The sequence below is a fragment of the Porites lutea genome, chromosome 6, assembly GCF_958299795.1.
Source record: "Porites lutea chromosome 6, jaPorLute2.1, whole genome shotgun sequence".
Lineage (NCBI taxonomy): Eukaryota > Metazoa > Cnidaria > Anthozoa > Scleractinia > Poritidae > Porites > Porites lutea.
This window is the reverse complement of record NC_133206.1, coordinates 20108123-20132564: the sequence shown is the minus strand read 5'-3', so window position 1 is coordinate 20132564 and position 24442 is coordinate 20108123. Positions and strand designations below refer to the sequence as shown.

At 38.6% G+C, this 24442-nt stretch overlaps 2 protein-coding genes across 2 annotated transcripts in view; both read right to left on the bottom strand.

The window, feature by feature from the left end:
• Positions 1-18858, bottom strand: part of LOC140941464 (hatching enzyme 1.2-like) — a 59359-nt gene extending 40501 nt beyond the window's left edge. Inside the window, exon 1 of the mRNA XM_073390460.1 lies at positions 18656-18858. The gene's annotated coding sequence lies outside the window, so the exon portion shown is untranslated. The remainder of the gene's footprint in view (positions 1-18655) is intronic.
• A 3045-nt stretch (positions 18859-21903) lies between these two features.
• On the bottom strand, positions 21904-23441 carry LOC140941586 (uncharacterized). The gene has a single exon (XM_073390606.1). The coding sequence runs from the start codon at positions 23312-23314 to the stop codon at positions 22853-22855; it is 462 nt and encodes a 153-aa protein (XP_073246707.1). The 5' UTR covers positions 23315-23441; the 3' UTR covers positions 21904-22852.
• Positions 23442-24442: the final 1001 nt, after the last annotated feature.

Genomic DNA, 24442 nt, shown 5'->3' with positions numbered 1-24442 from the left:
ACTGTAGAACTGCCGAAGCACGTTTTGCTGCAAAGAACTCTTAACTGTTGCCTTTAATTTTGTTAAATAGGCTTATACGGCAGTTTGACATCACTACTGTTTTATGCGTTCGTACTTAGAAAAACACTCCTTGGCGGCTAGGTTTTGGATATTATCCGTATATAGTTATTTTTTGTTATTATTTTACTTTTTATGCCGGTTTAGTTGATGCTCATTGTTCACGGATATTCCGAAGTCTGCCATGTAGTCAGATCACAAAAGCAATAACTTTAACACTGGAATCAATACATGAAAATGGCATACACACGATCAACCACACGATCGCTATAGAGTGTTTTCACAAGACGTCACGGCGGCCATATTGGTGTCCAAAAACAATAAAACAGCGGCCATGTTGGTGTCCCAAACCAATCCTCTCTTAGTTATGCAAACGCTTTCTTTTGTTCCAATAAATCTGCATAGATGCTGGCCACGTGAGTGAAAACACTCTATAGCTTTGGGAAATAGAGAGGAGAAGTCGTTACGTCACGTTGTCATAGTCGCAAGTCTGGATCTCAACAATTCGTGCATGGTCCTGCAAATAAGGCAGAAAAAACTAAAAAAATTAACATGTAACTATGACTTTGTTCTTGTGCATGATTGCAATCAGGAAAAAAACGGTAGCCCATGCTTTTGTTCCATCGTTCGACAATGCGAATGGCCATCTCTGTCAAGAAAGATTGTTAAGATCCAGAAATTTGCGGTTTCTTTCTTCTTTTTGAGGTAACCATGGATATTTCCCATGGTAAATTTATCTCGGGAAAGTCTGGTCACACACACCACGCCAATTTACCGCGGAAAAAGGGTCATTTATAACGGTAAAAGTGTCCCGTGTAACCGCACCTTACGAAGGAAACCCAAGGGAAATCGATTTTGGTTCGAGTAAGCGCGAGGTTCGAGTTTATCCGAGGGTTCGACTTATCGGAAGTCGACTGTATGTAGTAAGTTAACGATGACGTTCACATTTGAGATACCAGCTGGTATACCATAGTAAGGACCGGTGGTTGAACCTTGTTCAGCTTTTACATTTACGCAAGACACTATTTCATTTACGCGCGCAAAATTTACGTACGTACGCACGTAAAAATAACGCGACCTTGCTACGAAAAAAAAAAAAAGATTTTTATCAAAATAATTACCATAAAGAGGGTTTCTTTCTTCAGGATTTAAGCACGTATAAAGTTGTTCGCGCCTGGTATTTCAGGTAGTTGGATGTCTACGCCCGCGAGAGACAAGCCAACTACGTGAGACACCAGAGCCGCCAACAGCTTCGTAACTGCCAGATGAAAAAAAAAAGCCTTCTTAGCAAAGAAAAGTTCTAAAATTAAAAGAAATATATTTTTAAGTGCCCTCTACTTTGTCAAAAAAGCATTAAAGATCGATTTAACACGTTTGGCTATTTTTTAATATCTCGCACGGTTTGAGGTGTTGCATGGTTGCCTAAACAAAAAAAACAGAAAACACGAATTTCAATTATTATTGGACAAATAATGTTACAACTTTATGCAGCTTTCCTGCCAATTTTTTTAAATAACACGTGCCTATTTTCACTAACTAGAAAGGGAAATAACAAATGGACCCTACATTTGTTTACAAGTCCTCGGTTATTTTGGGTAAACGAATGCATATTTAGAGAGTTATATACGGACACTCCCTGCAGTGTTCGCTAAAGTGACCATTAATGAAAGAGTTACAGGTGATTTAAACTTTCTTGTCTTCCGATCAGCGGTGTGATTCACGTGATTTTAAAACGGCGAAAACCAACAACGCGTGACTTCTTTGGCAAAAGGAAGGCAGGCAAGGATGTAAAGACCCCCAAAAACATCATCATAACCAGAACAGTTCTTAAAATTTAGAGAGAATTCAATTGCTTGTCTTAGGCTTTCTTTCCCAAGGCATGATAAAGTTGATGACCACCAGTCTAAAGCAGACACATTCTTCACGTTGACAAACCAAAGGTTAAGGTGAGTTCACGTTTTAGCAGCCAGTTAGCTTGATAGACTTAATTGTTTTTTCCTAATAAAAGGCCATCATTGTCGGCTATCTGGGCTTGAGACTGAAGTTCCAATTTCGATTGCCATTCTATCTGGTGGACATATACATCGCCAAAACCTAGTCCTCAGTCAACGATGGAAACAGAGTCTAAAACAGTTTGTACACGCGATAAAATGCAGCTCGGTCGGAACAAAAAGGTACACTGGGCCCTGAACCTAGAGGAAATTTCGTATTTTACTCCACACGCCGAAAGCAAGAATATCCAGTCATTGATGAAGAAACTGAAGATAAAGGCCCGCATTTTAAAGAACAATACACTTAGTACGTTTTGCGACTGCGAACTCGTACATAAACTACAAGAAAGATTTGCTCGCATCGTGGAGAGGTTTCCGCGATTTAACCGCGATAATGAAATACATGAAATACATGCAGAAGATGTCGACTTTAACAAGTACTGGGATGAGCTATTCGAACTTTATGGGCCATGTAAACCTGCTTTTGAAATGGAAATTGATGGGAAAATTTTCAGACTACCGGAAAGCATCCAGGAGTAGACGTGATACTTCTCGTAATTAACATTCGAAAAGAGCGTGTAAATATTTCAACTTTGTAAGAAACAAAAAATAATACTGTATCGTCTTGATGGCACAGGCATAAAAGAAGAATTAACAAAATTAATCGCAAAATGCTTGAGATATTTCCGAATAATAAAGTAGAAACTTTATTTGTACGCTTTTGGTATTTGTTCTATGTACTCAAGACACTAATCCGGGAGGAAATTTTTATCCAAACTTTACCTCTGTTTCTAAAGGAGAATTAAGCGGAGACGTCTATAGCCTTTGTTGGATAAAACCGTTCATCAGAAGGCGAACGTCTCGCACAAAAAGTTAATACTAGGATTTGGCAAATCAAACACACGTAAGCGTATTACTCTAAAATAAAAAAAGGGAAACATTTTACTTTAAGTTTCCTGAAATTTACACCGAAAAAGCGGCTAATTTTAGTTCTCAACAGGTGACGTTGAATATTAATTGCCTACTATGATCACAGTGTAAACTAAGTACAGAAACATGAATTTCACAATACATTTTATGGCAAATATTTACTTAGAAAAAGCGGAAGCTTTCACTTTGAAATTTTTATCCCCGCAGCGAAACGAAAGCGTATTAAAAAATATTTGGCAAAAAAAGGAAAAAAAGAACCAATCAAAAACACTTTCGGTTCCGATACTTTTAAGTTCGAGGGGTTTCACTTAGTAATAATTAATGAGCTCAAATCCATTACTTTTAAATTGGCTTCTCTATACTTCGCTTCAGACTCAGACAGCTATTGTCTACAAAGAACCACACTAGAAAACTTTATTCCCGCGCAAACCGTTTTAAACTTTCTCCTGAACTAGATGAGCACAGTACACAATAAGTGAGCTTCATATATAAATAACAAGGCACCTATTAAGATCAGAGCCATTCTTGTTCCCCAGTAGATAAAATCAGTCGTATCACTTTCCGCAGACAGCCGGAGACTACATGTGACACATTGACGAGTTGAACAAGATAGTAAAATAAGAGCTTCATACTTGATCCAAAACAACGACAACCACAACACGCACAACAGCCAGAAACACCATTGCAAGGTAAGTGAAGTTTAATTCTTTTCAAAGGACCGTAATAAGAAGACAAACAATGTATTCTCTTAAATTTAAAACAGTATACTACTACATGAGAAATTTCTGCAATTTGATTGGCTTAGAGCACTGGTATTTCACCTTAATTGTGAAAATTACAAAATCTTTGCTGGTAGTAGTAAAAACAAATAATAACATGATTTGTACGTGATATTTGGCATAAATACCACTTGTGATAATTCAAAATGTCTCAAATTTCACTCGCCTAACGGCTTGTGAAATTATGTGTAAATTTTGAAATATCAATTGTGGTATTTATGCCAAATATCACTACAAATCATGCTACTACCTGTAAATATTACAACAAACACCAGAATAAACAAGATAATCCACCATTGTCACTTCGAAACTTTGTCTTTTAAAAAATTTTCCACAGAGTTTTAACCGAGGTGATGATATGTGATGAAATGATCCACTTACATAGTTTAGTAAAAGTAGTATTTTGGGGTTTCCAAAACCCTGACTTTCATACTAAGGCCAAGTGCAAAACAGCTCACATGACAATGAGTTTCATTTCAATCTCGACTAAATGAATTACTTAAGTCTTGGCATTTGCACTCGTTCTAAAAAACAGGATCAAGGCATAGTTAATAGAGGGAATGGTTATGAAACCCGACAAAGTTCTTTTGACCCTGCACAAAACACAATAGTTGTTTACTCCGTACTGAGGAACTAACCAATAGAAACGTGCTGGTTACGTAATTCATGCATAACGTATGAACGCAAAACAAAAGATTGTGCAGGGTCGTGGACCTTCTAACATAAATCTTGGCATCTTTGTTTGCTCCTTTGATGTTTGCCGGGCTTTATAACCAGTCACCTCCATTAACTATGATCAAGGCAACTTGGAAATAGCTCATAAAATAGCTTATGTAACTTACGAGTCTACTTCCAGCCACCTCTCACTGCAGTGGACGGAAGAGAACCCGAGAACAAACCTACGTGACCTGAGCTCAAAATAGCTCAGATAGCTACCGTAAAATTCCGGTTTTAACCACCCCCCTGGTTCGTTATAATCTACTTGGAAACAAAAAAATTCATCCGGTTATAAGCCCCCCCGGATCTCTAGTTTTCATCCGGTTGTTAGTCCCCCTGGATATTAGCCCCTCTCTAGTTTTCATCCGGTTATAAGCCCCCCTCTAGCTTTCATCCGGTTATAAGCCCCCCCCGGATATTAGCCCCTCTAGCTTTCATCCAGTTATAAGTCCCCTTCTAGCTCTCATCCGGTTATAAGCCCCCCCCGGATATTAGCCCCCTCTAGCTTTCATTCAGTTATAAGTCCCCCTCAAGCTTTCATCTGGTTATAAGCCCCCCCCGGATATTAGCCCCCTCTAGCTTTCATCCAGTTATAAGTCCCCCCCGGATATTAGCCCCTCTCTAGTTTTCATCCGGTTATAAGCCCCCCTCTAGCTTTCATCCGGTTTTAAGCCCTCCCCAGATATTAGCCCCCTCTAGCTTTCATTCAGTTATAAGTCCCCCCCGGATATTAGCCCTCCTCTAGTTTTCATCCGGTTATAAGCCCCCCTCTAGCTTTCATCCGGTTATAAGCCCCCCCGATATTAGCCCCCTCTGGCTTTCATCCAGTTATAAGCCCCCCCGGATATTAGCCCTCCTCTAGTTTTCATCCGGTTATAAGCCCCCCTCTAGCTTTCATCCGGTTATAAGCCCCCCCGATATTAGCCTCCTCTGGCTTTCATCCAGTTATAAGCCCCCCCGGATATTAGCCCTCCTCTAGTTTTCATCCGGTTATAAGCCCCCCCGGTTATTAGCCCCCTCTAGCTTTCATCCAGTTATAAGCCCCCCCCCGGATATTAACCCTCCTCTAGTTTTCATCCAGTTATAAGCCCCCCGGATATTAGCCCCCTCTAGTTTTCATCCGGTTATAATTCATGTTTCTAATAAATCCCCCTAGCGGAAATGCTAAAATACAAAAACTAATAGCAAAACATGTATTCGAATGCTTTTTAAAAAGGAAAGGGGAAGACGGCAAAAAGTAAATACTCTAGGACTTAATTAATAACTTATTAGCCATATACGGTTAGGAGTTTTTGTTAATTTTAGTTATTCGGAAATAGTTGATGCATATTTATTGTACAAGCCTCCAAATAAAAAAACATGTATGTATCTATGTATGTATTTATGTAAGCCCCCCCGGATATTAACCCCCATCTCGTTTTCATCCAGTTATAAGCCCCCCTCTAGTTTTCCTTGTTTCTCAATATTAAGTACTCTCGCAGAACCCTGTACTACAGCAAAGATGAACTCTGAGCTTCCGGTTATGTTCACGTTGTTAACTTTTGATTTTGTTCCTAAAATTGAAATGCATTCGATTTATTACGTGGCTTGAAAGTTAGTCCCCCCCCGGCTGGAAAGTTAGTCCCCGCCGGATATAAGCCCCTCCGTTTATAAGCCCACCCAAAACCCCTTACGAAGTTGCATAAGCCCAGGGCTTATAACCGGAATTTTAAACGCTCTTTCAATTCCTGCTAAAGTGATTTTTCCCAAAATAATTGTTTTCGTGTTTACAGAAAATTGATCATGTGACCAAGTATTTCAAAAGGCCAGTATTGTATACGATGGGCGACAGTTCAAGCAAAACTTCTTTCCGGCCGTGTCTGGAGTCATTTCATAATTCTTATAATTCATCTCACGTATTTTTTTGTAATCATTTGATTCGACTTAAAACCTATTTCTCGTTTATTAAAAGGTACAGTCGACTCCCGGTAACTCGAACCCTCTATAACTCGAACTTCCCGCTAACTCGAAGCAATTTTCATTTCCCATCAGATCGTTTTCTATATAATTTTACCCTCGATAACTCGAACTCCTGACAACTCGAACTTTCTTCTATTTCCCTTGAAGGTTCAAATTATCAGGAGTCGACTGACTGTTGTAAATTTAAAGAAAATTTATGTTAACCGATAGAAGGTGCGTTTGTCTAAGTAAAACTTTAATTCACTTTCATTTCATGATTACTCTGAGATAACTGTTAAGATCCAATGTGTTTAGCTCCTGTGTGAAGAACGTGCAAAAAGGAAAAGCCTAAGATTCTTCTGATGAACTAGGAGACAAGAAGCCTATTAAGGCTATTAAGTGGAGAATGTGCATACTAATCTCGGGTTAAGTAAGACAACGCGTGAGTGTCGAGTCACGAGGTGAACGGAAAAGTTTCATACAATGTGGAAAACAAGTGTGCTTAGATGCTCTGGCTAGCTCACAGTCACTCCAAAGAATGTATATATCGAACAATATATGGTTTGAAAACCTCAGGCGACTATTCAGCGGACGATATACAAGTATTCGCGATATAGCTGACGTGAACTCGGGACTTGTGAGACCAGCTTGTGAGGCAGAGCGGCCGGGACTCGGGCTCTGGGACTGGGCCGGATGGAGACTCCAACACTCTGACTACTCGGGAACGCTGTCTTCATTGGTAAATAAAAATTGCGAATGGCGAGTTCGTTTAAAGATGACTACAGTGAGAAGACATTAAATCAAGAAAGAAATTTATGATAATTTATCGTTCCAACATCTCTCATTATGTTACCCGTAGACTTTCCTTCGTAAACACCTTACTAATCTGTAGTTTACACGTGAACAGATGAACTGCACGTTAACGGATACGCCAAGTTCACGTTTCTAGGACCAACTTACACAAATTGCTATTTTTTATTTCTTAGTATAAAGAAAAAACATTAATCCCTCCAGCGGAGTTGAAAGTTTTTTGCTTTGCTCCAAGCTTACCATTATTCATTTCACTTCCGACAAGAAGCTGCAAGCTAGCAAATAGCACTAAACTTGGTGGACAAATCCTAAGAGCTGTTGATGAAGTTGTCTTCGTAAAGTGAATCACAGTCTTCAGTCCAAAGCAAGCCGGAAACATTTTAAAGTGTAAAAAAAAGCAATGAAGAATGAAGAGGTGCTGTCAAACGGAAAAGTAAACAAAAAGGTTCACTGGGCCTTGAACCTGGAAGAAATTTTTTACTTCAGTCCAGAAACCGAAAGCAAGGCTGCTCAATCAATGTTGAAGAAATCATCAAAACCAGCTCGCAAGGCCTGTTTGGAAATTTTTGAGCAGAACTTTATACGCAGGTTACAGGAAGGATTTTCGCAAATCTCGAAACCGTTTTCCGGCCACCGTGATGAGGTAAACTTCAAGGATTTGAACAAGACCTGGGATGGACTTTTTGAGCAAAGCAGCGGAAAGTATAACCCTCTCCCATGAACAGTTTTATTTGAAGCCGGCTTTATGCAACAGGCCGTGTATGCGAGTATGTTTAAGGAATTATTTAAAGAATTGTGACAAAAACAACCGAAAGAGAAACAGAATCATAATCAACCAAAAACAGTTCCTTGAGAATTCAACGTGTGGGTGTGTAAAGCCTTGTTGTTTGACCTTAGTAGGTTAGAAGTTCAATGTTTTAACTTCAAAATTTACCTTGCGAAATAAAACTGACATTCAAATAAATTTAAGTGTTTCCATATTTGCGACTCACTAGACAAAACACAATACGATCGCGTTTTGATTTAACTGAGCCGCGGAGAGAAAAAATATACATCTTGCCTGGAGGTATTTGGGCGACAGTTCTATTATGGTGAACGAACATTCAAATCATTTGGTTAGTGTCTTGCTGTGAGAACCATTTTTCAAAACGTCGCCACATTAGGCCACATTCTAAGATTGAAAGTGAAGTGATTTGATTTATTTGTATTTTCTTGAGACACGTGCTTGGTGATACAGATTTCATCAACAGAATACGTTTTTGTTGCTTTTTTTAGCTTAAAATATCGGCCACACAAATGAAGAACCAGAGCCAGTAACCTATGGCAGAAGCCGTTTAGCATGGAATTAATTTATGACTGGCTGTGAAAATGACAGCAAAAGGAGTCAAAAAACTCGTTTTCAAAGGAAACATATCTTCTCTCTTTTGCAACAATCGCTACAGGATTTTGATTGCACTAGTTTTTAACAGCGCCCAGAAGGGGGCACTTTCACCGTACATCAGTGCTAAAAGGGTATGGGTATGTTTTGCTACGGTAAGTACGACGGTTTTGTCTAGGATGCGAAATACAACTGAGAAGGACGTTTAGGTTTAAAACAATGTTTCAAAGTTACCGGAAAACAGATCAGGAAGTGTTGGTAGTTTAAAAACTTAAAAGGTGGCGCCTTGTGTATTGAACAGGGTTTAGCAAACCCCTAAAATCAACCAAGAAAGGGTTTTACATCACGAGCTAAAAGTGCCTATAAATGGAGTCATTTGTAGGTAAGCGATTCTTATTTACAATTACTTTCTCTTTAAACAAATACCCCTAATTCCTCTATTGTTCGGTTACACAAATACTCAGGGGAGAAAGAAAGAAAGGTAGAAAATTAACGAGGAGTCACAATAATTCTATCACACTTTGTTACTAAACATTTTGAGCACGTATACGTAATGCAGGTGAATCACTAAAAACGTCTTTGGTTAAGTCACTTGGTTTGTTACCCGGCAAAGCTTCTTTCTTCTGGCCCAAATATTTTAGGCGATTAAACTAAAATGCATCACGTATCCTTACTGGGCAAATGGGGGCTACATATTTACCACCGTACCAACTTTATTTTATCATGCAACCACCTAAGGATTCTTCCGACCCAAATATAAAATCAGAAGGCCTCCTATCGGTCGTTTCCTTGTTTGCTGTACGTTGATAATTTTTGATCACAGATTATGACTGGTTGTTCTCTCTGTTCTAATCTTTTATTAGTTCACTTCAAGCTATACATACGTGTAGAGAAAGCGTTCTTTCGGCTAGGATAATACTGACGATTGCTCTCCAGTGGTTTCTACCAGGCGAAGAATAAAAGTATAATCATAGCTTTGTGGCAATAAATCCATTATCTATGTAACAAATAGGTTCCACGTTGCCGTGCGTCTGTTCAGTAACTGAATAGATCACAGATGACATAGCCTACGAACAGCAGACGCATTTCCGGTCGTCGCTCCTCTCCTCCGACAAATAGCGTCTGCGAACCCGAGAGGCAAAACTATTTTTCGGAGGGAGAGATCGAGAAGCGACGACAGGAAATACGTCTGCTGTTCGCAGGCTACAGATGACGTCAAAATGTGGTAAAAACAAAGAAGTGGCACACGAGCCGCAGGCGAGTGTGACACTGATGTTTTTACCACATTTTGACGTCCTCTGTGATCTATTACTAAACCCACCCACGGCAACATGGAATCTATTTGTTTTATACAATGATCAGAAAAGAAAAAAAGACCGATACACATACCTGCCTTGTACCGAATGACTGTTCAAGGATTTGTGCTAGTTTAGTAATTTTTAAAGTCCCAAATGCTATTTTTCCTCTCTGCTTCTTCTTTTTTTCTTTACCTTACTTGCATACAGTTTCTTCGAAAAGTTTTTCAACGTCTTTTCTTGCTCAAAGCAGAATAGTGGCGTAAACTTTTGCAAAACAGCGAGTCTCACGTAGCAATGACACACGCTGGCAACTTGTACTTTGGGCATTCTCAAGTAGTCAAGAGTTCTTTTTGTCTCCGTTTCTCTATTTTTATTCTTTGTAGATAGCTCCTGCTAAACTTTTTTCGAGGCTTTCACTTGCTTTAATCCGAAATAATCTCACAAACATTTTCAAAACCGCGCCATGTTGGAAAAAAAAAACAAAGAAAACCAGTTTCCCCTGACGTCGTCCATGTATCTATAGATTCCATGTTGCCGCAGGCCTGATGTTGCCGTGCGTCTGTTCAGTAATAGATCACAGATGACGTCAAAATGTCGTAAAAACAAAGAAGTGGCACACGAGCTGCAGGCGAGTGTGTCACTGATGTTTTTACCACGTCTTTTCTTGCTCAAAGCAGAATAATGGCGAAAATATTTTTCAAAACACCAAGTCCCTCGTAGCGATGACACTCGATGGAAACTGTTGTGAAGATTTCTTGTAGCTTAGGCATTCTTAAGTTGTAAAGAGCTTTTTTCTCACCGTTTCTCCATTTTTCTTCTTTGTAAATAGTTCTTGCTAAGGTTTTTTAGCGGCTTTCACTTACTTTAATCCGAAATGATCTCACAAACATTTTCAAAACCGCGCCCCATGTTGAACAAAACAAAGAGAACAAGTTTCCCGTGACGTCACCATGTATCTGTACTCCAATAGATCATGAGCAACGACCAATCACAGCGCCGGTAGCATACACATCATTGTAAAAACTCTGATAGACCATGGGCAACGACCAATCACAGCGCGCGTAGCATTCACATCATTGTATAAACATATCTATTATATTAACTTTATGAAATCAAAACGTAGAAACCATGAAAATTTTTTCTAAATAAAAAAAAGTATTTCTCTTGACGGAATTTTGTAATGCGGCAATATTGAATACCGTAAAATTCCGAAAATAAGCCCCTCCAAATATAAGCCCAACCCGGTAACGCAAAAAACTCTCCGTTAAATCGCCCCTCCAAATTTAAGCCCCCCGGGCGCTTGTACTTGGAAAATTGTCCTCAAATACAAAGTAAAAGAAAGCAAAAACGGAAAATTTGAATTTGAATTAAGCTGTCACACTGTTAAGTTTTAAAGACCTGTATTGTAATACATTTCCATTGCTACCCATCATTAGCCATCTTCCTAATTCTTAACATTTGCCGAATGTTGTTTTTCGAAATAATAGTAATAAGTCAGGTATGTTGGTTCGCTTTGCAAAGCATGCTACAACCTCAATACCAGTACGCCTAGTCCTTCAAATAGATTTTCGTTAACATCTTGAAAAACAGCAAACAATAGAGGAAAGACGATTTTTTGTGTATGGTATGACAATGAAAACTGTAATGCATGAAAATGGAAACAAGCCGACATGTCACAGTTAGTTTCAAGTCTTGACGGACAAACTGCGATGGAAAATGACAGCTTCTTAATACAAAGTAAGTGCGATGATTATCAAAAATTGCGTTTGCTTAGTTTATTACAATGTGCGATGGACTGTTTTTTGCAAATTGCGACAGCTTTTTTATCACAAAGAGCGGTACGGTTTATTGGCAACTCCTGGAAATACCATAACATTCCATAATGTTCTTCGTTTGTCACCCCAAAATTTTGTATAAGCACCGCTTTTCAGTTTCTCTTGGGAGTTAAAATGGCCACAGGAGAAACTGAAAACAATGCTTATGCAAACGTTTGAGGTGACAAACAAAGAGTATTATGGTATGTCATGGTATTTTCTGGAGTGGTCAATTACAAATTGCGAAAGGCAAAGTGGAATCGTGGGTAATAATGTAAAACATGTCGCAGGGAAGGTAGGCAACAATATGTGGAAAGGAGAGGGTGATCTGTAAGGGTGCGTTTCTTTACTAAAATCCAAATCCGGATTTTAATCCGAAAACGGATTATTGATGAGAATGATCCACAACGGAGGTGGATTCTTCCAGGATTATATTCAAAACCGGATACTTTTGATACATAATCCGAAGCGTTTCTTTACTATAGATCCGAAAAGAGTGAATACAGCCAGCGGTAACTCGAAACAATTTTAATACATACAGCAGCTGTTTGACAACACTGCTCATCTTTACGCCTTTTTTGAACTCGAGACATGGATTAAACGATCGATTTTATCCATTTTATCGGGATAGTAAAATCGCAATAAAAAAAAACCTGCATTGTTCTAGTTAACAAGGACAAACCGAGACAAAACTGCTACACAACTTCGCCGGCGCGTCTTGCAACATTTTACTTTTCCAGATCGATAAATATCTTATTTCAAGATTTCATCTTCAAGCAGTATCGATCCTTGAGCTAACGGTCCAGAATACAATGAAAGATTTGCAAATTTGCAACATTATCAGCAGCCGCGTTATTCTTTCTCCAGGATGCCATCGACATTGTGGGTCATTTTTATGGAAATGAATGAAAAATAAGCCTGTTTTTGGCTACATCCTTTCTTTTCTTAACGAAAAATCCCAATTATCCGGATTTTTTATCCGATCTCGGATAGTTTAGTAAAGAAACGCATCCTTAATTTCGCTGTTAATCACTAATGATCTAACTAGTAAACCATTACCGAGTGGAACTGAATTAGAATCGCCAGGTGAATTTGACTTTAAAATGTTGAGTGTTTTCAATTTTCAAATTAGATGTCATGTGGTTCTGAAAGGAGTCTAACTATCACGGAAGCATCGAATAGCATATAGTTAATAGGGTTTAATCAGATTCCTTGGTTACATGTTTTTACGGTCTTAAAGGTGCGCAACGCTTAATAGCATTCCTACTATTTTGATCTTACTGACCGACAAAACCGTCGCATTAAGTTTCCGTCACAATTAACAAAGGATTGTGCTCCATCAATATAACATATAACCGTAAAACCAATACGGGGGATCTACAGATGCGCAGGGAAAAGGCCTTTTTGCAATACTTGATCACGTGATCAACTTTCTATAAACACGAAAACAGTTCGCTTTTGGAACATTTTGTCAGCAGGAACTGAAAGAGCATATTAAAATTAGGTAATTTCAGTACATCTGAAAAGTAGCGATTGCAACGGCCGCCGAAAATTAGAAGAATTTGTATAAGAAAAGCAACTCTTGCCACCAAGTCACAGTCGAGTGTATTTCCACACAAATCCTTGTAAATTCTGACATTTTTTTAACTGTCGTAAAATATTCCTTACGCATTACGGGGCTTAAATTTTTTTTTAAAATGCGTAAGGTAAAGATTTTACGACAACTTTAAAAAAATTAAACTTTGAAGGCTTAGAAAGAGAATACTCATAATATCGTATTTTTCTACGCAGTGAATTATCCCTCTGGCTAGGTTTTTGTTATTCTATAGTAACGACAGTTTGTGGTTAATTATTATGTTGTTTCCCCTGTATAATTGGCGAGGTTCACTTGAATCTGGTAGCACAAAGTTTGCTTCTTGCTGAAACGAGAACGACGTGAAACATCGAATAAGGTGGGTGATAAGAAGTGACAAAGTAGGAAATAAACAAATTATATTTTTGTCCATGCACTGGATATTTTACGCCATTCCCTTCAAATCAATGGAAAATAATCACCTGAAATATTCCAATACTTTATTTCTCTCCATTTTGTAAAAGGCATAAAATATACTAATTCGTTAAATTACCAAAAACATTCACTCATTTAGCTAAACGAAGAATAGCTCCAAACTGACAGAATTTTTTTGGGCGACAAAAGAAGAAGAAGAAAAAAATAATCTAACTCATTTAACCCTTTTTAATACCTTGCAAGGCTTGAGGTGTGAGATCACCAAAGGAAAGAATACTCGAATTAGTCTTTCATATCACTATGCAAATTAGTTTCCAATCTATCCTGACTAGTGCCGGGAAAACAATAAATCAACACCCAGATTAACTATTAAATACATGTGTTAATTTTTTGGTGATCGGTCAGTATTTGTGACGATTGCTCTACAATGTTTAAGGTGGTAAACTTTTACATTAAGCAGACCATTGCCTTATTAATGTTTTTAAATTTAAATGCTAAAAGAGGCTATTTGCGGCGAATTAAAAAAGTTGGTGGATCAAACACATGTCCGCTTCTTTCTTGTCTTCGAGTACTTGTGATCAGCGGTGTGATTTTCGAGATTTTTAAAGAACGAAAACCAGGTACGCGTGACTTTTGGACAAGTTAGCAAGGTAAAATGAGCCGAAATTTTAACTCAGGTAGAGAAAATTCATTGACACCGATAATTTGTCGTTTCCTTTTTTTCCGGGCAAAAATTTCCTCAGTAGTCTCAGGGAAGCAGACAAACTTTAGCACGTTGCCGGACCTAACTTCAAGGTTAGTTCACGTTTTCACAGTCAGTTTATACGATAGATTTAATTTCTTTTTTTCACACTAAATGGCAAATAATTGTCGGCTAGTTGAACTTAAAGAACTATTTTGCCATGCTTTCTGGTGGACTTCACATCGCCTCTAACTAATCCAACCAACGATGGAAACAGGGTCTAAAACAGTTTGTTCGAGTGATACAATACATCTCAGGGAGAATAGAAGGGTACACTGGGCCTTGAACCTGGAAGAAGTTTTATATTTCACTCCAGAAACCGAAAGCAAGAATGTCCAGTCACTGATGAAGAAACTGAAGATGAAAACCCGTATTTTAAAGAACATCTCTTCTGCGTTTTGCGACCGCGACATTGTACGTAAGCTACATGGACGAATTACCCGCATTGTGGAAAGAATTTCAACCGGACACTGCGACTATGAGATGAATGCCGAGGATGCCACTACCTTTGACAAGTACTGGAATGATCTTTTCGAATTTTACGGGCCATTTAAAACTGATTTTGAGAAGGCAATTTCTGGAAAAATTTGTATGCTGAGTATCCAGGAATAGTTACGATACGTCTGCTTTAATTTGCCCTTACTATTTCAGTTTTGTCAGTGAAATCTATAATACAGTGTTAACATTTTACTTAAGAATAAACATTATTTATCTCCAAATGTTGAAACGCTTCAATACAAGAAAAATAAATAAAACTGTTATTTGCACAAATGCATATTTCAATATTATGTACTCAACATGGCCATCCTGAACGAATTTTAATCTTTCCAACCGAAAATCTGCAAGCTTCACCTCTTTACCGAGACGAAAGGCTTACTTCTATAAGTTAGTTATCAGAGCTGGCCAAAAAAAAAACAAAACAACAACAACAACAACAACAAAAGCAAAAACGCGAAACCTGCGTAATTTTAAAGCACTACCTAGGGAACACCAACTCACATATAAATAAGCGGTTAAAGCAGGTGTGGTTGACATCAAAGTCGACGTTTTTTTAACTAAACGATGATGAGTTTTTAATTGCCCACCATGATTATGGGATTGGAGGTTGCTGCTTAGTCCACACATCAATGAAAAGTCCATGGATATAAATTGCACAATTTTAGGCCCCGCTCAAACGCCGCTCCACACATGTGCCGAACCTAACTGATGAATTAAGTACGGCAAAAGAGGAGAGTCGGAATCAATTTGGTACGGAAGTTTTAATTTGGTGCGGCAAAAACGCCAAACTCGACAGAGTCTGTCACATTATTCGACATTGGAGCGGCAGGTGATTCATACGGCGCTCCTTACATTAACTTAATAATTTTTCCCACAATCCTCCTCGTTTTTACGTAGTTGCGATGCGCAGAACACGAATTTGAGAAAATTGGAGGGTAAAGAAGAATACAAAATATACTTGTTCACGATGTCAGGAATAATTTTGTATGCCTTGTTCTGTCTTAGAGAATGATGAAACTGTCAAGGGCTGGAAAGCGGGCAATTCAGTCGCATATTATGAGCCATGTTTCCGAGAAGTTACGGAAGAGCACCAAAAGGTCGAATGAAATAATTCAAATGAATCCGGTAAAAAAGAGATCTACAGAAGCAAGACGACCCAGACCTTTCTCTTTCTCCGTACATGAAAACAATTTTTCTGCCAAGAACAATACAAGGAAGCTATGGAACGTCTACGGATGATGAGGAGAAGCAGATTAGAATCAAAAATCTGAAAGAAAATGAGAAATATATCTCCAATAAGAGGACCATCGCGGAGATATTAAACAATTTTTTTATCAACCAACCTAAGAAATTGATTGAGGAGTTGATAAAAGAACCATAGGGAAGTCTCCATTCACAATTGGGCGTGGCAGCAACTGTGAATTTTAAATCCTATTTATTACTCAGAAGAGAGTGGCGGAGCCTTTTTTATCAATCCCTGCGAACAAGGCCACTGGCGATGACGGCATCAGTGCTAAATTGTTGAAAATTGCGGCACCGGCTATCGTCCCCTTTCTATCCAAGCAGTTAAACCACTGCTTGCGTACGAAAACGGTTCCGAGCGCCTGAAATATTGCAAGAGTCACATCCATTTTCAAGGGAAATGGTAAGAGGGACGATATCAGAGAAGCATGTCTAACGCTTCACTTCACCATTTCCAGTCTGGCTTTAGAAGAAATGTTTCTAATGAAACGGCACGGATACGGCTTACGGATCAGATTCTGTTTGATCTTGACAATGACAAAGTTACTGGTCTCGTCTTTGTAGACTACAAAAAGACATTTGACCTCATCGACATTACTTGCTGTTATCAGACCTTGAGCTGATAGGCATTGAAAAGGATTTTTTGCCGTTATTTACTGATTACATGAGAGGTTCGTAAGCAATATGTAAACGTTGATGGATCTCATTCTAGTACAAGGGACATAACTTTGGGTGTACCTCCTGGGTCTAGTACTGTTTCTTGTATTCGTAAATGACCTCCCCTTGGCACTACAGAGCACCGTAGCAGACATATATGCCGATGATCTTATGATGCGTTATTCCACTGATTACAAATTAGCACCTCAGGCTATCAGTGATGGTCTCCAATCAGGTTTGGATAGATTGCATAAAGGTCAGATAACGACAAAATAATTCTTAGTGAAATGAAGACCAAAGCAATGCTAGCTACCGGTAAATGGATCGAGAAAAGAATGAATAACCAACAGCTGCAAGTTTAATTAAATGCCACCGAACTTAAACGAGTGAGCTCACAAAAACTCTTAGGTGTCACAATTGATCACAAACTCTCTTTTGATGACCACTGACCATATCGACGAACTCCGTGAAAAGCTCTGTCAGCGAATTGCCGTGCTGAGTAGGATTAAGAGATTTCTTCCTCTGGAACAGAGGAAAGCGTACTACAACGTCATGATTAAGCAAACAATAATGTATGCGTCCACTGTATGATCCGCGTGCTCACTGGGAATTTGCAGAGGGTTCTTCGTCTCCAGAAGCAAAGTGCACGCGTTACATCCTTGACGCCGACACGCTCGCGAACAGTGTTGAACTATTTGTAAAATTAAATTGGCTTCCACTTCACCTCGAGGTGAAAGTAAACATTTGTATTCAAAATTACAAGCGTGTTAATGGACATAGCCCAAGCTACATGCACATGAATGATCTTCTGGTATAAAATTCGGACATTAATGATCGGAATAGCCGAAATAGCTCCCTGAACTTAGTCTGCCCTGGCTTTAAGCATGAAACCGGAGGGGCCCACACATTTACTGTGAGGGCAGCATGATTATGGTAAACAATACTGAATTCTTTAAAGAAGATTGAAAGTGTACATAGTTTTAAAAAGGCCTTAATTGACTTTTATGCATCTTCTTGATTTTCTTTGTTATAATTTTTATTATTTGATAACTTCCTATTCACAAACTTTTAACCGCGTTCGTCAGAACGCATCCTAATCTTGGTGTTGCCTTGGTACAAAGCCACAAATTTTTGAGGTATCAAGGGCGACTGCAAATTAGCCGCCTCTACTGATTTTATCAGGGGCATCTCGGCCGAGAAGAGAACTGGACTCCTTTCGACTCGAGTGAGGAACGCGGATCTGTTATCAATGATTAGCTCTAGTTGCAATTTACTGTTGTATTTTTCATTGTAATTTCAGATTATTTATTACTTTTTGAAGGCAGCGAGATTCTACACTACTAACATCGTTTGCTACTTTTCGGACTGTAATAAAACTGTTTCGTAATGGATCTAAAAGAAATCAAAAGCAATATACACAACACTAGATACCATAGTAATTCTAATTTCCTGAATATCTTTGCGGGTGACGTTTAAGCCTTCTCTATGTGGTATCTCTCACCACCGTCTGAATGTTAGATGAGGGTTTACAAATGATACAAGAGGTAATCATTGATTTCCGATCCGCGTTCGTCACTTTAGGAAAAATTACGGAAACGAAATGGAGTCGAAAGGAGTCCAGTTTCCCGGCCGAGGTGCCCCTGAAAAATTAATAGGGGAGGCTAATTTGCAGTCGCCCGTGATAGCTCAAAAAATTCTGCCCAAGTGCCACAGGAACGCCAGATTAGGATGCGTTCTGACGAACGCAACAATAAAAAATAGAAATCTTGACTGAAGTACTCTTTTGTGTGGCCTACCTTATCATCTAACAGGGTTCCACACGGTCAAAATCCAACTGCATGTCCCTGCCACTTCACTTTATCCCAAGCTAACGTCTTGCTGAAGAACTACGTTGCATGGCTCTCTATGGTCTTCCGCTTGGACGAAAATGCACTACTTTTTCCACGATCTGAGCTTTGCGCATCGTCTCAGTACTCCAGCAGTATCCCGGACCAGTTGGATCATCTAAGATGAGTGCAAAAATAAAACCTGCTCACGTTTAATGAAACAAAAAAATCCCATTTGGCCCTGTTACACCAGACAATCTTCCCTCAGGGAAACTTGCCCTGCAATTTTGCTAAGAAAATGGTACAAAAATTGTGACGAGACACAATCAGCTCAGAACGACTCGCTTGCTGAGTCATCATCTTCCATCAGACGAGAAAAGAAGCCTTTTTTAAGAATTCTATCGGTGTTACATTCGAAATCCAACTTTTACTTTACTTCTTACTAACCTTTTTTCACATTTTAATTTACGAATGCGTGATTTTTCGAATTGTGGCAAAAGTAGTTATACATGTACAAGGTGTTTCAAAGGTTCGTTCCGATTTTTTCTTCGCTAAGAATTCACTGATTATTAAAAATACAGTTTCTAAAACTTAAGTATGTTATTTATTAATCACTTAACATTGAATATCTGACATATTAGTAACCAAAATGTCTTCCATTATGTTTTCTGACATTTTCTAAGTGGTGAGGTATAGAATGTACGAGCTCCCAAAGTGTGTCTAAGAAACATTTTTCCAGGTGAAGCGTAGTCACTGTCTTAGCTCGTCCAGTGTTTTTGGGGCTGGATCTTTGTATGTCATCTCGTTAACGATAATCCAGATGGTCTCTAGAGGATTCGCATCACGTGAGTTTACCAGCCGGTCGCCCTTTGCTATAAAGTTTGCAAATTTTTCTGACACCATGTCCGCGTGTGCGCCGCCTTTAATTTTCCTATTCAAGGCTTTCCAACCTTTGTTGGTCATTTATCTTCATTCTGTTGTGCTCGAAACTTTGATATTGTAAAGTTGAATTTTTTTACCTTTCTGTCTTGGAGAATTACTACTCATATACTTACCACTGCTTACAGCTTTTTCGATAACACTTCTCACACATTTAAAAAACAACGGCCATCACTCCTTAGTTTGTCTTCTAAAGTCTTTAATGTTGACCACTTGTTCACTTAAATCGTTCAGACTTCTTCAACAGTTTGCCAATTTCTTTGACTGAATGGCCAGAAAACCGTAAAAACAGATGCATGAGCTCTAGAGCTCTAAAGTACAAACAGTGTACACCTTCATTTTCGTGAAGTAGTAGAATAAATAAAAGAAAGCGGAAAAAAAAAGAACGAAAATAGAAAACCTACAAAATGGGCAGGAAAAGTAGAGCGGGAAAAAACTCAAGTACGTGCATATTATAATTTCTTCAAATCTTAGTTTAAACTAGCTTTTAAAGGTTATTTATATAAATTTCTTACCTGAATCAGTGTACATTTGCCTAACAAAGCATTAAATGCTTTGCGCAAAATACAATATACAATCGGAACGAACTTTTGAAACACCCTGTATACCTGTTCCGACACGGTCCCACTTAACATTTCTTTTCTTGACCTGAAAATTAGCTTTCGTTTTCCATTGGTTATAAAACGAAGACTTCGGTGTTTAGTGCATCTTTCCCCTTACTGAAAATACATTTAGTTTTAAAAGTTTAAACTAAGAGCTATCACTTGGCGTTGGCCCAAAAGCAAATTCCTAAATAAACATAACAAATAGTGTTAGGTCTTCTTTCGGGGTCAAATAAAGTTGAGCCACACCCAAATTGGTCTTCTTCAGGGGGTTTGATTCTAATTTTCCGACAAGCATTCCTGTCATTTTTATACGAGAGTGGCCACATTTTTTATGGTAGGCCTGAATGTTAGATAAGCTGAGAGATTTTTCTTCTAATTCCAGTTTGAAACAGAAAAAAAAATGATGAAAACCACAAAACTGTAACAGATTTGGCAAAATCTATGGTTTGTTCAGCAGTTTTGAAGAGGTTTCCGATGGTTGCATGAAGAAACGCTAGGCTGTAAATTCAACAAATCTGATCAAAGTTGAAATGTCTTGCTGTTGAAAAAATTCTTCTCATCAGTACCAAAGGAAATTTAAAGGATTGTAGAATAAGCAACCGAGAACGAGAAGTCCAAAGACTACTGCAAAGCTGATTTAAAACAACTTGTATTGTTTTTTATAACAATATTTCGGCTGGCCATACCAGCCTTCTTCAGGTTTACAGATGTTACTAAACTTATGAAGCAATCACAATATTATATAGATGGAGAATGTCGCAATAAAAGGGAGAGGCGGGAATGACGTTACAACATAAAAACTGGAAAGGAAAAATACTAAGGATATGGATTACAATAATTCGTCACGGCGGTTTAGGCCATGAGGTTCAAGAGTCGTGCCCTTATCTATCAAATGCGACTCCCAGCGTCATTTCCGCCTCTCCCCTTTATTGCGACATTCTCCATCTATATGATATTGTGATTGGTACATAAGTTCAGTAACATCTGTAAACCTGAAGAAGGCTGGTACGGCCAGCCGAAATATTGTTAAAAAACACAATACACGTTGTTTTAAATCAGCTTTGCAGTAGTCTTTGGACTTCTCGTTCTTGGTTCTTTATATTTTGGCTGATTAGATCTCTTTTCTAGAGATCCAACGTTTACAACTAGTCCACTGTTTTTGCAGTTAATTTAATCCTAGAATAAGCAAGCTGATACTGAAGGGTTTTAAGGTTTAAAAAATAACATATTCGCCGCCTAAGAAACAAAATAGCACCAATATTTATTCGTGTACTCCTGCGAGACTTCTCGCCTGAAGTACAGTCAAACCTCCCGTAATCGACCACCCAAAAGGTTTAGTGGTCACTTAGAGAATCGATCCACAGGGGTTCCCATTCTATAAGAGGTCCAAACAATCAACAATCTAAATTTTGGAAGAGAACTTATTGCATGCAATCTCTGAGTTAAGATCTGCTTAGTTTTATGTTGTCACGAAAAGTAAATCGTTTTCTCTTAGTAGTGTAGTACATACAACGAACACTGAGATCATGCTTTAAGTGGTCGCTTACAGGAGGATAAAAACAATGGAAAGTCGTCACCCAAAAAAGTGGTCGCGGTCGCTTATGAGAGGTGGTCGCACAATTGAAAGTTGGACTGCATTAATAACTGAATTAGAAAAGAAACAACCAGTCTCTCTGGCGATGACAAAAGATATCTTTATTCAAGGTCGTATTTCAATAAAATAACCGTCATTACAAATTATTAACAAATTCTGCTCTGAATTAACTGCAATTTAAAGGTTCCCTTGACCTTGACTTGAAAAGGTTTAAACTTCAACTGATTATAACAAGGTTACATTTTCAACCATTACTAAACACTTTGTTTCTTTTTGTTTTCTTCAAACAGCAAATTACCACAAACACTTAAAGAATGGCACACACAGCCGCTATACATGTATGAAAAACAAATTCAAGGTAAATGCGCGATATAGTAAACCTCACCGGTCGTAAAATAGTTTGTTATTTACATTCAATATATTATCATTTTAGTCTGGTTGGTCCGACAAAAAAGTATAGGTTTTGTTCGTTACAAATACAACGGTGCTTACTCAAAACGTTAAAAATATTTAAGTACGAAAAGGCAAGGACTTTTTTAAGCGCAACGAAAAGACTCGGTTAAGGCGATAAGCACATTCAGAGACCTGCGCAGAAATTTACTTAAAATTTACGAGAAACGGCAGCGTATAACTTATAAAACTTCACGAACCTTGCCATGTTTTTTCACTTACATAAACATCAAACCCGTCTAACCTGACCTGACATGTTTATATTGATAAATTATTCATTCAATAAAACCAGGGTAAAGTCCAGCATTTACAGATGTTTTTAAAAGCTTTCCTCTCTACAAATTAATTCGACGTCATTTCCTTTACCCTTTCGTTTGTATTCAGTTCCTCTACTTAATTCTCTTTCCGCCAAGTGTTTCCTTGCAATTCTTGCGGGTATTTTCTTCCTCAATACAGCTGTCCACCCACGCCTTTAATGGCGACAACAGTTGTAAACGTGACCACGTTTGCTCCTGTTTTAAGCCAGAAATCGTTTAACACTGATCAGAGTGTCGGTCCACGTGTTCGCCGATCCACGCATCACACCCACTCCTCCTCTTGTTCCTCAAGAAGGTCTCTCATTCGTTTCTGATAGTTTCTTAGAAGTTCTTTCCAGCGATTATTGCTCTCTTGATCAAAAATTTCCAAGTTTTCGCTTCGGCTCTTGAACCGATCAAGCTGCTGCGTTAAAATATTCACGCCGGTGCGGATTAAAGACGAATTGGCGTCGTTGATACCTCTTGCGAGTGACTGAGTCGCTTTGAGCGGTAGTCTCTTGGATTTGTAAAGCGTTTTCAAGCTTTTAGAACGCATTAGTTTTACTCGACGATCAAAAAGTCCATCGGTGCTTAAGGTGGAACAATCGGGAGGGAAATAGATCACTTCTTCTAGCTCATTTGACCAATGAACCTGTTTTCGGCGTGTTAACGATATACTTCCTTTTCTTTCGACATGAGAGAGCCGCGAGGACCGTCCTGGAAGCGAAAGGGATCTTCTTGCCATATATACCAGCAATTAAAGGCGATCTTTGGCTCTTTCAACTTGTATTTTCGGCGTTTTGATCCGGGTGGTTTCGTCGCTGTGGAATCACGAAAGCTAATCACGAAAGCTAATCACGAAAGCTCTTTTATAGCATGTCGAAGCTAATTTATTCGCGTTCGTCTTATCATCAATTTAACTGCCCACGGTCGCTAAAAATAGACGTTTTTACTTCCTCTGCACGAAACCCTAACATCAAAATTCAAATTCTCATTTGTTGTCCCTAAACGTTTCCTATAAAAGTAGTGGGGAGAATTTGTTGAAGTATCAATTAGATTTATCTTGTGTGCTCCATGTGTCCTTTAATCGCGACATCACCAATGTCATGCAAAATTATGAAATGCTACCTTCATTACGAGACTTGGAAGCTCAACAATAAAAGACGTTTTGTATCCTTTCGCTTAAGTTATGTGTGTGGGGAAAGATGGCCTTTCGACTCGAGCCCCTGAGAACTGGTTGTCGAGGTGCCAGTGCTTTGTTGAATGTCGCAACTGAACAAATAATAGACTTTGCCAACCAAATTAACTGTTAATTTACAATACTGATATGTTCAGCGTTGATAGTTTACTATGTTTACGATGTTATCCGTGCAAAATATCATTTGAGAATTATAGTGGTTGTTCCATTATAAATATTTATGGTGGAAAGTCATGATTTGTCGCGTACTGGAAACAAATCTTCGCGGTCAGGCGGTCGCGAACATTCCAGAGAGATGACACTCACTTCTGTACAAAAAAGGAGTAAGGTTAGTCATAAGGCAATTTGAGAATGAAATGAAAACCGCAGCGGTAAATTATTGGGAAAGGAAGTCTAGAAAGAAGACTAATTTGCATAAAGATCGATGTCTGAAAACCCAATGACTACTCTCGACGGGCGAAACCAAGGTTTAAGTCAGTTCACTGTAGGCGTCTGGTAACTGAAGGATATTTAGTTGCACAGCAAGAGCTCATATGCAAGTGAACTCGGCGAAAGCGCTGGATCATAACATTATCATTTTGTGGGATGAAATCTTTGAGATTAATTGAATTTGATTTGATAAAACACAACACCCAAGCACGTTTGCAATTGTGAGATCGTTAAGAAATCAGTAAT

Coding starts and splice junctions, on each gene's coding strand:
- LOC140941586 (XM_073390606.1), bottom strand. CDS start 23,314: ATGGCAAGAAGATCCCTTTCGCTTCCAGGACGGTCCTCGCGGCTCTCT.